Here is a 13,538-nt window from a genome sequence, read left to right as displayed (position 1 = left end):
TTACTCTGCATCTCTGGCTGACTTGCCCTGGCATAGGATGTTCGTATACATAACCATAATGCCATAACTACACCAAACAAAATTAGTAACATTTCTCTAATGTAACCTAATACCCAATCCATATTCAAATTTTCCCCTTTGTCCTTAAAATGTCTTATGACTGTTTTTTTTCCTTCCTAAATCAATACTGAGCTAATGACTCTTATTATATTTATTAAACCCTGTAATTCTCTTTTAATCAATCTAGAATGGCTCCCATTCTATGCTACAACTTTTTACTATTGTTGTTTGTCATGACATTGACTTACTGAAGAGACCAGGCCAGTTTTCCTGTAGTATGATTTTTTTATTTTTATTTTTTTCCCTATGGTAGTATTCAATATGGTCCTTAGTATATTTTTATATTTTTTATGGTTATAAATGTAAAATATACCCATTTTGGCCAATTTAGAAAATTCTCTATAAAGATAAAATTATGAGTAGTTTATAATCTCATCACCTAGAGATAATTACAGTTAACATTTTGGTGGTTTTCATTATGCAGATTTAAAAAATAGTTTAGTTGCTCCTGATTATATACTTAATATTAATTTCTCATTAAAATAATTTCAAATGGCATACATAGTTACATTTACATTTACTTAATTAACTATATACTCCATTTTATTTAAATTTCTCAATATTGCTGAGCATTTATAATCCTTTAGGTTTTCACAGTTATAAATTAAACTATGAGGTCTTTTGAATAAAGATTTGATTATATTTCTGATTTTTATCTTATAAATTGTTCAACTGGAATTATATGAATATTTCAATGGTTTACTAAATTGCTTTTTTATAAAGAAGCAGTTCCATAATTTGCTCTCCTATTTGTTTTATAACTTATTTGGTAATTTGATGGAGGTAAGATATTTCTATATTGTTTTAAAGGGTCTGATTTTTTTTACAATACGAGTTTAAAGTAGTCTTGGAGTATTCTCTGGATGCAATTTAAGCTATACTAGACTGCCTTAGTCTCTCCCCACCCCTGCCTCCCTATATACCCATTCTCTGCTTCTGTTTAGTTGTTATTGTCTCAAGACACAACATACTACTGTGGTAATATTGCTGTTCTCCCTATTGCCTTGCTTTTGTAGACTTTGTCTGCCCTCTGAGGTCTAGCACAAGTTGTACTGTTTCATTTTCCCACATTTTATTGATTCTTCCTCTCTTTTCATTTTTCTATTGCCCTTCAAGTGTATACTATATCATTTGACAAGTCAAATTTAATTCAGCTGTTATATATCACTAGTGCATCATGCAGTGTGACTGCCTTAATCTGAATCTTCCTTTTTCTGATAGTTTAGAATAATATCACACTTACTGTTTTGATGGGAATATCACATTCATTTACCGTTTTGCATCCAGAAATGTTTGAACACCTTTTTTGCCACCAGTCACTTAAAACCCCTAATACTTTCCTCATGGGACTTGTTAAGACATTTAGTCTCTTGGTGATTAAAAAAAACACCTTAATTATGGCAATGACTTGTCCTGTAAATTCTTCCCTAGCTTTGGATTTGAGAAACTTGGCCTCTATCTCACACTAGTTCAGAAAGATAGATTGAATGTTACAAGACCAGGTTGCACATCATTTATGAACTTTATTATTTTCATGTTAAACAGAATTACCACAGAGTAATTTTTTTCTAAATGCTGTTTGTAATTTCTTTCTAAATGATGTTTTTTTCTCTCTAAATGTCATAATTTTTTTTAAAAAAAGTAATTTTTGAGCCTATGGTATTTTGACCATATCTAATTATTAGATTTTGTATAAAATTTTGTTTTAAATCTAGAATTTACTATTTATGTCAAACTGTTAAATTGAGCAACTATAAGTATATTGTCTGAAAGTAGGATTTAAAAGGCAGTGTGGTATGGTAGAACCCACTCTGGACAGGAATTAGGAGATATGGTTCTATGCAACCTTAGGAAAATTTATATTTTGGAGGGGGTGGAATCTAAGTTTCTTTAGCCATAAAACAAGGAAGTTAGGGGAAACTTTAGAATTTGACAAATTCTAAATTCACAGGCTTTAGAATTTGACAAACTTGGCTTCTAATCCTCAACCTGCCATTAACTACAGTATGACCTTGCCAAGTAACAAATCTAAACCCCCGTTCATCATCCATAAAGTAAGGATGATAGTATTTAATCTCATAAAACTATTGTGAATTCTAATGAAATAATTCATAAGAAGCTCTTAGATGTGCCCAGCACTGGGTAAATAATGTTAACTACTATTACTATCAGAGGATCTTTTATGTACTCACAGACTTTCAAAGAAGACTTTGGATTATATAACATAGCTTCAGTTACTTGGGCATCATTGCTAATATTTAGAAAATGATTACTTTTAATATGTTGTTTCCTACTCTAATAACTTAAAAGAGCCTATCTTTTTTGAATATTATCTTACCTGGGAGATATTCCAGCTCTTGAAAAGACCCATTTGGTATCATTTTTCCTGGGCCTTGATCTCTTATTTTGTGAAAATAGAGTAATCAGACAAAGTAATCTATAGTACTGTGTTAGTGGGACTATAATAGGTGTCCTTTTTAAATTCTTACAGTTTTTTTTCTTTTATTTTTTCTAACTTGAAAATGTGACACTAATACTGCATCATGTGGCAGGAGAATTTAGTACTTGGTAGCTTATGAAGATGACATTTGAAACAGAGATGTCAGAATGCCACTTAAAATATTCCACTGAGGCAGGCCTCTTCTTAACCCATATAATGTTCTGTACTCATATGCATTTTTCAGAAATTGGATTACTGTGAGATAGTGCAAAATTTAGCTCGGTAGTTTCATGTTTATTTAAAAAGGCTGTGAAACATATGAAGGTTAAGGATTAAAATAATGTTAATGAGGTTTTCCAGATATTTCACTTTTTACTTTTTTTCCTATGTTTTATTCCAGTCAGGTAAATGAGTAAGTCAGAGTACCCAAAACCCATTTTTAAATATTGTGGTAAAATATATAAAACATAAACTTTACCATTTTAATCATTTTAAGTATCCAGTTCTTGGCATTAAGAAGTTGGCATTGACATCATTGTCCACCCATGGCCACTGTCCAGCTCCAGAATTTTTTTTATCTTCTCCAATGAAAACTCTGTACCCATTAAATACTAATACCCTATCCCCTGACTCCCCTAGGCTCTGGCAACCATCATTCTACTTGCTGTCTCTATAAATTTGACTATTGTAGGAACTTCATATAATTGGAATCATATAATATTTGTACTTTTGTGACTGGCTTATTTCACTTAGCATAATGTCTTTAGGGTTGGTTCATCCATGTTTCAGCATGTGTCAAAATTTTATTGTTTTTTAAGGCTGAGTAGCGTTCCATTATGTATATGTACCACATTTTGTTTATTCATTCATCTATTGATGAACACATGGGTTGCTTCTATCTTTTTGCTATTATGAATAATGCTGCTATGAACATGGGTGTACAAATAGGTGTCCAGTTCCTACTTTCACTACTTTTGGGTATACGAGTATACCCAGAGGTAGAATTGTTGGCTCATATGGTAATTCTACATTTAATTTTTTGAGGAATCTCCACCCTGTTTTTCATAGTGGTTGTACCATTTTACATCCCTACCAGCAAAGAACAAGAGTTCCAATTTCTCCACATGCTTGCCAGCACTTGTTATTTATTGTGTGGTTTTTTTGTTTTCTTATTTTTTTGTATGTATGTATGTATTTATTTGATAATAGCCATTCTAAATAGGCATGAGTGTTAAGTGGCATATCTCTGTTTTGATTTGCATTTTCCTAATGACTTGTGATGTTAAGTATCTTTTCATGTGTTTTTTGGCTATTCATGTATCGGAGAAATGTCTATTCAAGTCCTTTGTCTGTGTTTGGTGAAGGACTTTTGAGGTCCTTCAAAAAAAAAGCTATTGATGTGTCGGTAAACTAGCTAGGATGATGCTACATGGGATAAAATTTGTTGACGAGACAGACCACGAGTCAGATGCTAATATCTTCAGCGGTCCTTCCTGACAGCCTCAATTGCACTTTATCACTTTTAAGTCATGGTTTTTACTTTAAAAAAAAGAAAGATAACAAATATACTATGTATTCAATTTAGTAATTTAGGGGTAAAAGTAAAGAAAACCGAGGGAGGTAACAATAGAAATAAATTACAAACTAGAAATCAGTGGAAGTAATTAGTACAAGGACTAATTTTTATTAAAAAATTAAGAAATAGAGAAATTGATGAGAACTATACCAAGAAAAATTACAGAACTAGAGTTAGAATGAGAAACTTGGACTACATTAAAAAAATAGGGATTTAAAAATAGAATTCTATACTCAGATATCTGATAATTATGTAAATCTCAATGTAATGATGCTATATGGGTGTGACATTTTATTTCGTATACTTGTGATCAAATATGGTCCTTTTATTTTAGTTATCTAATAGTTATTTCTTTTAAAAAAATACCTGGATGTTTCATTCAACTTAATTTATAGCATAACATTTTTTCATTTTAGGTGTGTGTGTGTGTGTGTGTGTGTGTGTGTGTGTGTGTGTGTATGTGTATGTGTGTAAGTGTAAATAGACTTCATATACACACATTCAGTAATTAAGTTTGATTCCATTGTAAAGACTTAATATAATAGATATTTATGTGGTAAAACTTTGCAGAGAATAGTTTCATTATTGTCCCTCCTTAATTAGAGCTTTCAACAAAACATTGATTACCAAAACTGTCAAAGTTGTATAATAAAAATAGAAAAATGTGAGGATGGACTATGCTTATATATTTGTTGAATTTTACCAATGACATTGAGCTGTTTAAGACTAAATTTGAATTTAATGATGGATTTGATTTTCCTCCTTTAAATCATATATCAATGACTACGTTAATTACATAATGTGGGTTTGAGTAGTGTAATGAATTGTATCCATGGAATAGCAGACATAATGAATAATATTTTAAATTTGAGGAATTTAGTCCATCTTTGAAATGATTATAAGTCAATAGTAATATGAAAGTAATATTAAAAGGTATCGCTTTCCTTCATTTTTCTAACAGGGTCAACATATTTCATTAGCACCTATTCAAAAGCTAGAAGAAGCTCTATATGAATATCAACCACTGCAAATAGAGACATGTGGACCACGAGTTCCTGAGTTTGAGATGCTAGGAAGACTTGGGTAAGTGCCCAAAAGAACTTCTCATTGAAGAGTGGATGTTTAGGGCTTTGTTGTTATTGTTTCTAACTCACACTTTAACATTATTAGACTTTGAGTTTACAGAATTTTACACTCTTTAGTAAAAAAGAATGGCGCTTAATACTAAGTTAATACATTATTTTTTCTATGGTCTTGTTAGGTTTTTTGAGATTGAGATTGGATTGTATTAGTTCCCTTTTAAGGCGGTCCTTGGCAACCATATTGAAGTAGCTGTTCATTTTCAGCTCACTGCATACTTTTTTAGAAATAGGGGCTTATGTCACTAGTAAGCCAGTAATAATATAAGAGTTGAGCTCCTTGCCATGAAAAAGAGTAGATTTACTCACTGTCTGCTGTCTATAGTGAAACTATATTTATGAGAAATGAGCCACAAAATGTATTTTGTGAAAAGGTGTATGTAGAGCTGGCCAGTGACTCAAAAGCCATATTATATTTATCCATTTTGAAAATGAATGTGGGATTATGGCTTTTGTCAGTGATGAAGGGGATCAGTCTTTCTCACAGGAGGAGGTGGCATTTGTGTACTTGAAAAGTACAGGCACAGACTTTGTTGGATGGAGCAAATAATATCTTGTTCTGGTGTCTCAACCTAAGCGATTGAATAACAAGATGATCCTGAATTGGTTGTTTCCAACAACAGCACAGAAACAGTGTAAAGATATAACGTGAAAGAAAAAAGTGGGTACAATGAAACCAAGTAATTAAAAAGTAATTAAGAAAAAAACCCAATAGCAAAAACAAGATAGATTAAACAGACAAAATCTACATTCATCTTTAAAACCAAAACCAGAGTCTTGAACATGATGCATAGTATTTTGCATATGAACATGGAGGCTCCAAGGTCAAATTATTATTAAAATGATAGATAATTTACGTATCTGTTATTTGGTAGATCTTAAGACTTTCTTTGGTTCTGTATGCTATGAAGCCCTTTGCTCTACGTTCAGGAACACGACAGAGTTGTCCCCTATCAACACTGCTTTTCAACATAGTATTCAAAGTCCTAGCCAGAGCAATCAGGCAAGAGAAAGAAATAAAAGGCATCCGAATTGGGAATGAAGAAGTTGAATTATCACTTTTTGCAGATGACATGATTCTAGATATAGAAAAATCCTAAAGACTCCACCAAAAAACTGTTAGAAATAGTGAATGAGTACAGTAAAGTTGCCGGCTACAAAATCAACATACAAAAAGCCATTGCATTTGTAAATACTAACAATGAAATCTCAGAAAAAGAAGTCCTATGGCTCCCAAGCATGAAGCCAAGGGGATGTGAAACAAAACCTAAAACCCTTTTTTGAGTTTGAAATAACAAATTCATCAAATAATTGGCCTACATGCTAAAATTGAAGCTTCAGGAGACAGATAATGTAGGGTTTTACAATTTGAAAAATTATAAGTGATATAGACATTGATTTCTTATCTCTTACTGGGTATGCAAGAGCCAGAATTCTGTATCTCCAAAATAAATTTTCTTAAAATCTTGACACTTATGTCAGTGAAGACAAAGTATTTAAAATAGTACTCCTCTATTACAGGGTTTTGCATTTTCCAATAATTTTGTCATCAAAATTGCATTTGAAAGATCATTGTTATTCATAATAACAATGCACAAGTAAACTGTATGACAACAATTAATGCAAAGGATGGGAAGAGGGAAAAAACTGTGCTGTTGTAATGTTCTTGTACAATATGTGATGTAGTATAATAGTATCTGGTGGTAAGTTAAAGATGTTTAATATAACCCTAGAACAACTACTAAAAACGTAAAACAAAGTGGGATAGTCAGTAAATCAATATCAGAGAAAATAATGAGGTCACAAGAAATACTTCATTAGTAAAAAGGAGTGCAGGAAAAGAGGGAGGCAAAAAATAAAGAAATGGTACAATTAGGAAATAAATAGCATAGTGTTAGATTTAATCTTAACTATATCAGTAATTGCATTAAGTGTAAATGTTCTAAACTAGCACTATCCAATAAAACTTTCTAAAGTGATGGAAATATTCTCTGTCTGTGCTCTCCAAGATATTAGCCACCAGTTACATGTTTCTACTGAACATTTGAATATGCCTAGTGCAACTGAAGACTTGCATTTTAAATTTTATTCAATATTTTTAAATAAACACATATGGCTTATAGCTACTATATTGGATAGCACAGGTCTAAATATTCCAAATAATAGACTGAGATTGCCAGATTGGATTAAAAAAGCAAGATTTATGTGTTTTCTATGATACAAGGATCTGGCATTATATATACAGCTCAGTTTCTCTGAGCTTGAAAAGTTTCTCTGAAGTTCTTGGATCTATAATTCATTGTTATTTTGTAACTATCTCAACTGTTATCTCTTCACAGATTTATTCTGCTCCATCTTCTCATTATTTTCATTCTGAGATTCTGATTTCACATGTTAGACCTTTCTATATTATTGTAGAGGTCTTGGGTGCTCTGTTTTGTTTTTCAATTTTTTCTTAAATTTGTGTTTCAAAATTTGGATAATTCCTGTTGTCCTTTCCTCAAGTTCACTTATTCTTCTTCTGTCTTCCTTCTGCTGATAAGTCTATCAAAGGAATTCTTTCTGATACGGCAGTTTTCATATCTAGCATTTCCACTCCTTTTTGTAATTTCCATCTCTGCTGAAATTCCCTAGGTGTTTGTACATGTTATCCACCTTTTTTTCAGTAGAGCTTTTAACTTATTAATCATGTAATTGTGAAGTGCCTCTTTGATACTTCCAACATCTCTTGGTCTGGTCTTGTTGACTGTTTTATGTCTTGATAGATTTGCTTTTCCTGCTTTCTTGTTTTTATTGTAATTATTGCTTGAATATTGGACCTTCTGTGCAACAGAACAGTAGAGACTGAGATAAATAATATATATGCCAAGAAATATTTGTCCCTTTTTCTGTCAGGCCATTAGTGTAGGGAGTTGAGTATTAAGTCTGGAGTTTGGTCCCAGTTTGGGTTTTTGTGTTTGCTCTAGTTACCATCACTGTATCACAGGGTTCAGCTTCTTCTAGTTGTGATTTGTTGCCACACTGTGCCTGTTATGAGGACTGGAGTGCTGGAGGGATTTTCTCAGTCTTCTTGCTCCACTGTTGGCTTTCAACAGGCTCTGCAAGCCTGAGCCACAGAGTTTTCTCTTGATGCTCCTCCCCAGCAATAGATTGCTCTTGCTTTTTACTTGGAGTAAGTCTTGTGGTGGGAGCAAGGGGGTTTCTTAGTTCTCCTATTTGAGCTTTAGTTGTAGGAGGTCCTGTGTGCCAGAGCCTCAGGGGGGAGCTTTCTTACTGTACCTTCTCTTTCCCAGAGGCAAAAAACTTCTGCCTCCTGCTTCAGGGTGCAGGTGGGTTTGCTGTTCCTTCCCAGCCTCACAACTGAACTCTGTCCTGCCTTTCCTGAGTGGTTGAAGGCTTTTGTCTGTGTCAGTATAGAGTTGGGGAGGGTGGAAATAGGTTTTATACTCCTTCCCCAGTGAAACCCAGTTTTGCCTTTCCCCAGAAACTGAGTCTCGACTGTTTTTTTTTCTTTTTTATAATTCATTTCCTCTTCTATTTAGTGTTCAGTTATTACAATTTTTATTAGATCTCTATAATGGAATATCCTCTTCATCTTCCTTTTTTTAATGTGATATGGTGCTGGTGCTGCTATATATACATGTGTATGTGAGTATTTAACGAATGGATAGACTTCTGTATGAAATAGATGTCTGGTAGATTGTTTTTATCCCTTGTTTTAAGTAAATTATTAAGTTGAATAAACTTGAGCAACACTTTTGATTGGAGTCCTTTTGGTTTCCTTCTGCAATTATGGTTTAGATTTTTAAAGGTAGGGTAAGTGTCCTTTAGATAAGGTATAACCACAGTGTTTGTATTTTTTCCCAAGTTTTTCATATTAAAATCTTATTTAAACTTAATAAGTTTAATAAAAGGAAGCTGGATCACTTTTTGGGGGGTGGTTGTGCTGGTTGGGAGTCTTTCATTATTAATCATTGACTGTTTAGAATATAGTTAGTTCCAGATTTCTAGAAGTAGATTTTTGTCTCTTTCAACAAAGACTGTACATATATTTTATATCCACAAAAGCTAAGAAGGCAAATTGTTCTGATTACAAATAAACGTGTATGTATTTCAAGCAGTAGTCCTTGACTGTGACAGTTGCTTTTAGACATCCGTGGCTAAGGAATGAAGGAATTTCTAGATTATCAATAGTGATATCAGAATTGCTAAAGAAACATTGGCTTTTTCTTGGCATAAACTATTTACCCAAATAGAATGTATCTCATACCTTCCTTCTCGTCAGCCTTCTTCCTTGAGAAAGGGATTGAATTCCATATGGACAGTTTTAGTTTTTGGAGCTGGGATTAGCGCTAGCAGTCTCTTTGGTAATATGTTAGGATCTGATATTTAAATATTTGCCAAAATAAATCCTAACTTGAATTCTTGTACTACTAGTTCATTTTCTGCTCTGGAATTATTATTTGAAACCATATGTTTTCTTACTTTTTTCTTACTACTTCAGACCTAGGAATACAGTTTTATTTACCACAATTTTCAGAAACATTTAGAGAGAAACCGAAGAAGTTACTCTGTGAAATTAGTTTTCAAAGAATGATTTGGTATCCTCAAAGGTGCTGCTTTTAAGGTACAAGGAATATTAACTACAGTTGACTAAAGATATAATTGTCACACATCTGTCCTAAGAGTTGTCCACATCTTAGCTAGAAGATTGTATCTAATAAACCCCAGTTATCCCTTTATAGTGGAGCTTTCCCCCTCCCCCCATCCTCTAGCTTCTACTCCTCTCTTTTCTTCTCCTATTGCAACAAAATTTCCATTTTATATGACCTTATTCTACAAAGGGAACAAATTTAATTTCTCTAGAGGCAAACAGAGAATAAATTAACTGCCTCATTTCCATTTTTTTATATCTGCTTTTGAAATCTTTATGACATGATGAAGTTAAGAATAATACATTTTGTAGCTTCACTTCAGTTGGCTCAAAACTGTGGATGCAGGCACTTTCAAAATAATTTGAATTATATATTTTTGGGAGTGGGTGACATAAGTCTTGGGAGAATGCCTCCAAAAAAACTTATGTTTTTGTTTTCATGTATAGCTTTGATAAAAGATGAAATCCAAAGTACGTTGTCATGAGATTTTAGGTGGTTTTTACTGAGATTTTGTCTAAAGTTAGTTAAACTTGAGAAGTAGATGAAGAATAAATGAGAATTTCTCTTTCAGGAGGGTACTATGAATATATAATTATAGTTCAAATTGCACTGGCAGCACTCTTCTGGTTTGCTCAAGGCAATATGTAAACATGTTTTATTAATTCTGTGCCAGTGGGAGCAAGCATTGGGAAAACTTAACTGCTAATTGAAATTCCCCAGACTACGGCTTTAGTGGTTAGTTTAGTAAAGTCTCTTGATTGGCACTGTGAGACTGTCTTTTTAATAATCAACTGGCTTTCTAGTGAATATTTTACTACCTTCCACCCAAAGAAGAATTATTCCCTTAACTGACATAAATTTTAAGCATTTATCAACTTTATTCATCAATTTCAAATTATTTAATCAGATATCACTACTGTTTTAAATAGATATATGATTTACTTAATAAAGACTGTTCATTTGTGAGCCTATTATAGAAATAAGGAAAAACTGTTTTATAAGATAAAATATGGTCTTTAAGATGTGTATTTTTCAGTTATCCTTAATTTATGAATTTAAATGAAGCCATTTGCTATTAATTTATGAATTTAAATGAAGCCATTTGCTATCACAGTTCTATAGAATGAAATTTCAATCTTCATTTCCTGTAGAACTTTTCTGTGTGTTTCTTTGTGGTAGAGTGTTGTAGCCAAATGCACATGTTCGTTTCTTTCTCTTCTGCTAATGTAACTGACAAAAGTTATGTGCTATCAATTATGATAGCTTTAAAAAATAGATTTAAACTATGATAGTTCAATATCTTGAGTCCTTCCTAACCAGGTGATAGATTTTTAAACTATTATTCTGTAATTAGTAGAGAAGATAATTGTGGAAGTAATGATAGCATTGAATTAACCCAGTTAACTAGAACCTGATGATAATTAGAAGTTTCTTGTTTGCTGTCCATCAGCAGCTATGACTTTCTTTTCTTGTGTAGCCATAGACTACAATGATAAAAACCAATTTGCTGAGCAAAACTTACTGACCTATAACAAATCCATTACTGTTTCTGGCACAGCAATTAAAAGTGTTCATTTTTGAGGGAATAGGGTGAGGGTATAGTCCCTCCAAAGTAGAAGATCCACTTTCATGGTAACCTTGGAGACACTTTTCATGACCATTCTTTTGTTCTTAAAAATTGGTAAATTAGAACTTTCTATGTCAAGAATTTGAGATGAGACGTTAAACATATATTTTTGTTTTTTTTATAATTAAAGTTTATTGGGGTGACAGTAGTTATAAAATTACATAGGTTTCAGGTGTATAATTCTGTAATGCATCATCTATGTATCACATTGTGTGTTCACCACCCAGAGTCAGTTCTCTCTTTTCATCACCATATATTTGATCCCTTTTACCCTCATCCTACCACCTCTTCTCCCCTTACCCTCTGGTAACCACTAAATTATTGTCCATCTCTATGAATTTTTGTTTCTTTGTTTGTTTGTCTTGTTCCTTTGTTTTCAGTTTTATGTACCACGTATCAGTGAAATCATGTGGTTTTTGACTTTTTCTGTCTGGCTTATTTCACTTAACACAGTAATCTGAAGATCCATCCATATTGTTGCAAATGGCACTATTTCATCTTTTCTTATGGCAGAATAGTATTCCATTGTGTATATATACCACAACTTTTTTATCCAATCATCTTTCGAAGGACACTTTGGTTGTTTTCATGTCTTGGCCACCAAAAAGAAAGCTTCAGTAAACATCAGAACACATATATCTTTACGGATAAATGTTTTCAGGTTTTTTGGGTAGATACCCAGGCTCTGTTATTAATATCCTTCAGTGGTTCATCTTCACCTGCATAATCTGAACTCTGTCTACCTTCATGGCCATATAGTCCTGCCCCTCTCATACTTGGTGTTTCTTAAGAACCTCATGGTGTCACAGGCATTTTTGTGCCCTAACATGTGTTGTTTCAATTCCTCAAGAGGCTCTTTGCCTTTATATTTGTGGCATAGCCCCCTCTAGTAAGTTCTTTCCATCTTTTCTGCCCTATGCGTGAATTGTCTGTTTATGCCCCATGTCCCCCTTTCTATTAGGGTAGTATTGTTTTCCTTATTGTATGAGTCAGCCATATAGTAAGACTATTAATCCTTGAAATTCCAAAATTTTTTTGCTATTCTTACATTGTTTATGATGTGTTGTAGTTTTAATCTCTGAGCTGTAAAGTATTTTGATGATGTCCTGTTAATTTTCCATTGTTCTTCTACTTAGGAAGTCCTAAACCAACACACAGAACCTTGTATATATTTATTTATAGTCTAATTTTTATGTAGCTTCAATTTTTACATCTAATCACTTAATCCATCTGGATTTATTTTGTGAGGAGCTATAAAATAATTTTTATATTTTTCAACATAGTAAATCAGTTGGCCCAGAATAATTTATTTATTTTCTTTTCTCCATGGATGTGTTACATAACTATACTAGGACTTTTTCTCTGCTGCCCTTTCTTTTCCATTAGTCTATGTTTTAATTTTTCAACAGTATCACATTATTAATTTAAATTCATGATATGTTTTAATATTAAGTTGTGTATTTATTTTCTATTGTTGTGTATTAAATTACCACAGATTTAAGTGGCTTAAAACAATATCCATTTTTATCTCATTTATTATCAGTACCTGAGTCAGCAGTGTGGGCATGGGTTACCAGGATCCTCTATTCTGGTTGCACATGGTTGCAATCAAAGTCTCAGCAGGTGCTATGGTTCCTTGTAAGCGATTCTTGGGGGTTGTCTTTCAAGCTCATTCAGGTTATTGGTAGAATTGGGTTCCTTGCAGGTATAGAATTTACGATGACTGCCATCTTTTTGAATGCTACCAGAAGAAAATCTCTTTGACTCTCTTCCTTTTTAAGGGCTCCTACCTGATTAAGTGTGGCCCACCTAAATAATTTCCCTTTTTATTAATTCTCAATCAACCAATTTGAGATCTTAATTACATCTGCAAAATCCCTTTTGCCATTTACAGTAGTGCCCCCTTATCTGTGGGGTACATGTTCCAAGACCCCCAGTTGATACCTGAAACCAGGATAGTTTATAGTATATGTATATAGTA

The 13,538-nt window shown here is 32.9% G+C and overlaps 1 protein-coding gene across 1 annotated transcript in view; it reads left to right on the top strand.

Annotated features, from left to right (window-relative positions):
* The window catches only part of MNAT1 (MNAT1 component of CDK activating kinase), a 175,916-nt gene that overhangs the window by 111,515 nt on the left and 50,863 nt on the right, over positions 1–13,538 (top strand). The window contains exon 7 of the mRNA XM_019750784.2: positions 5,098–5,219. Coding sequence (XP_019606343.1) covers positions 5,098–5,219 — 122 coding nt within the window. The remainder of the gene's footprint in view (positions 1–5,097; positions 5,220–13,538) is intronic.

Source organism: Rhinolophus sinicus, linkage group LG03 (assembly GCF_036562045.2).
Source record: "Rhinolophus sinicus isolate RSC01 linkage group LG03, ASM3656204v1, whole genome shotgun sequence".
Classification (NCBI taxonomy): Eukaryota; Metazoa; Chordata; class Mammalia; order Chiroptera; family Rhinolophidae; genus Rhinolophus; species Rhinolophus sinicus.
This window is presented reverse-complemented; position numbering and strand designations above follow the sequence as displayed.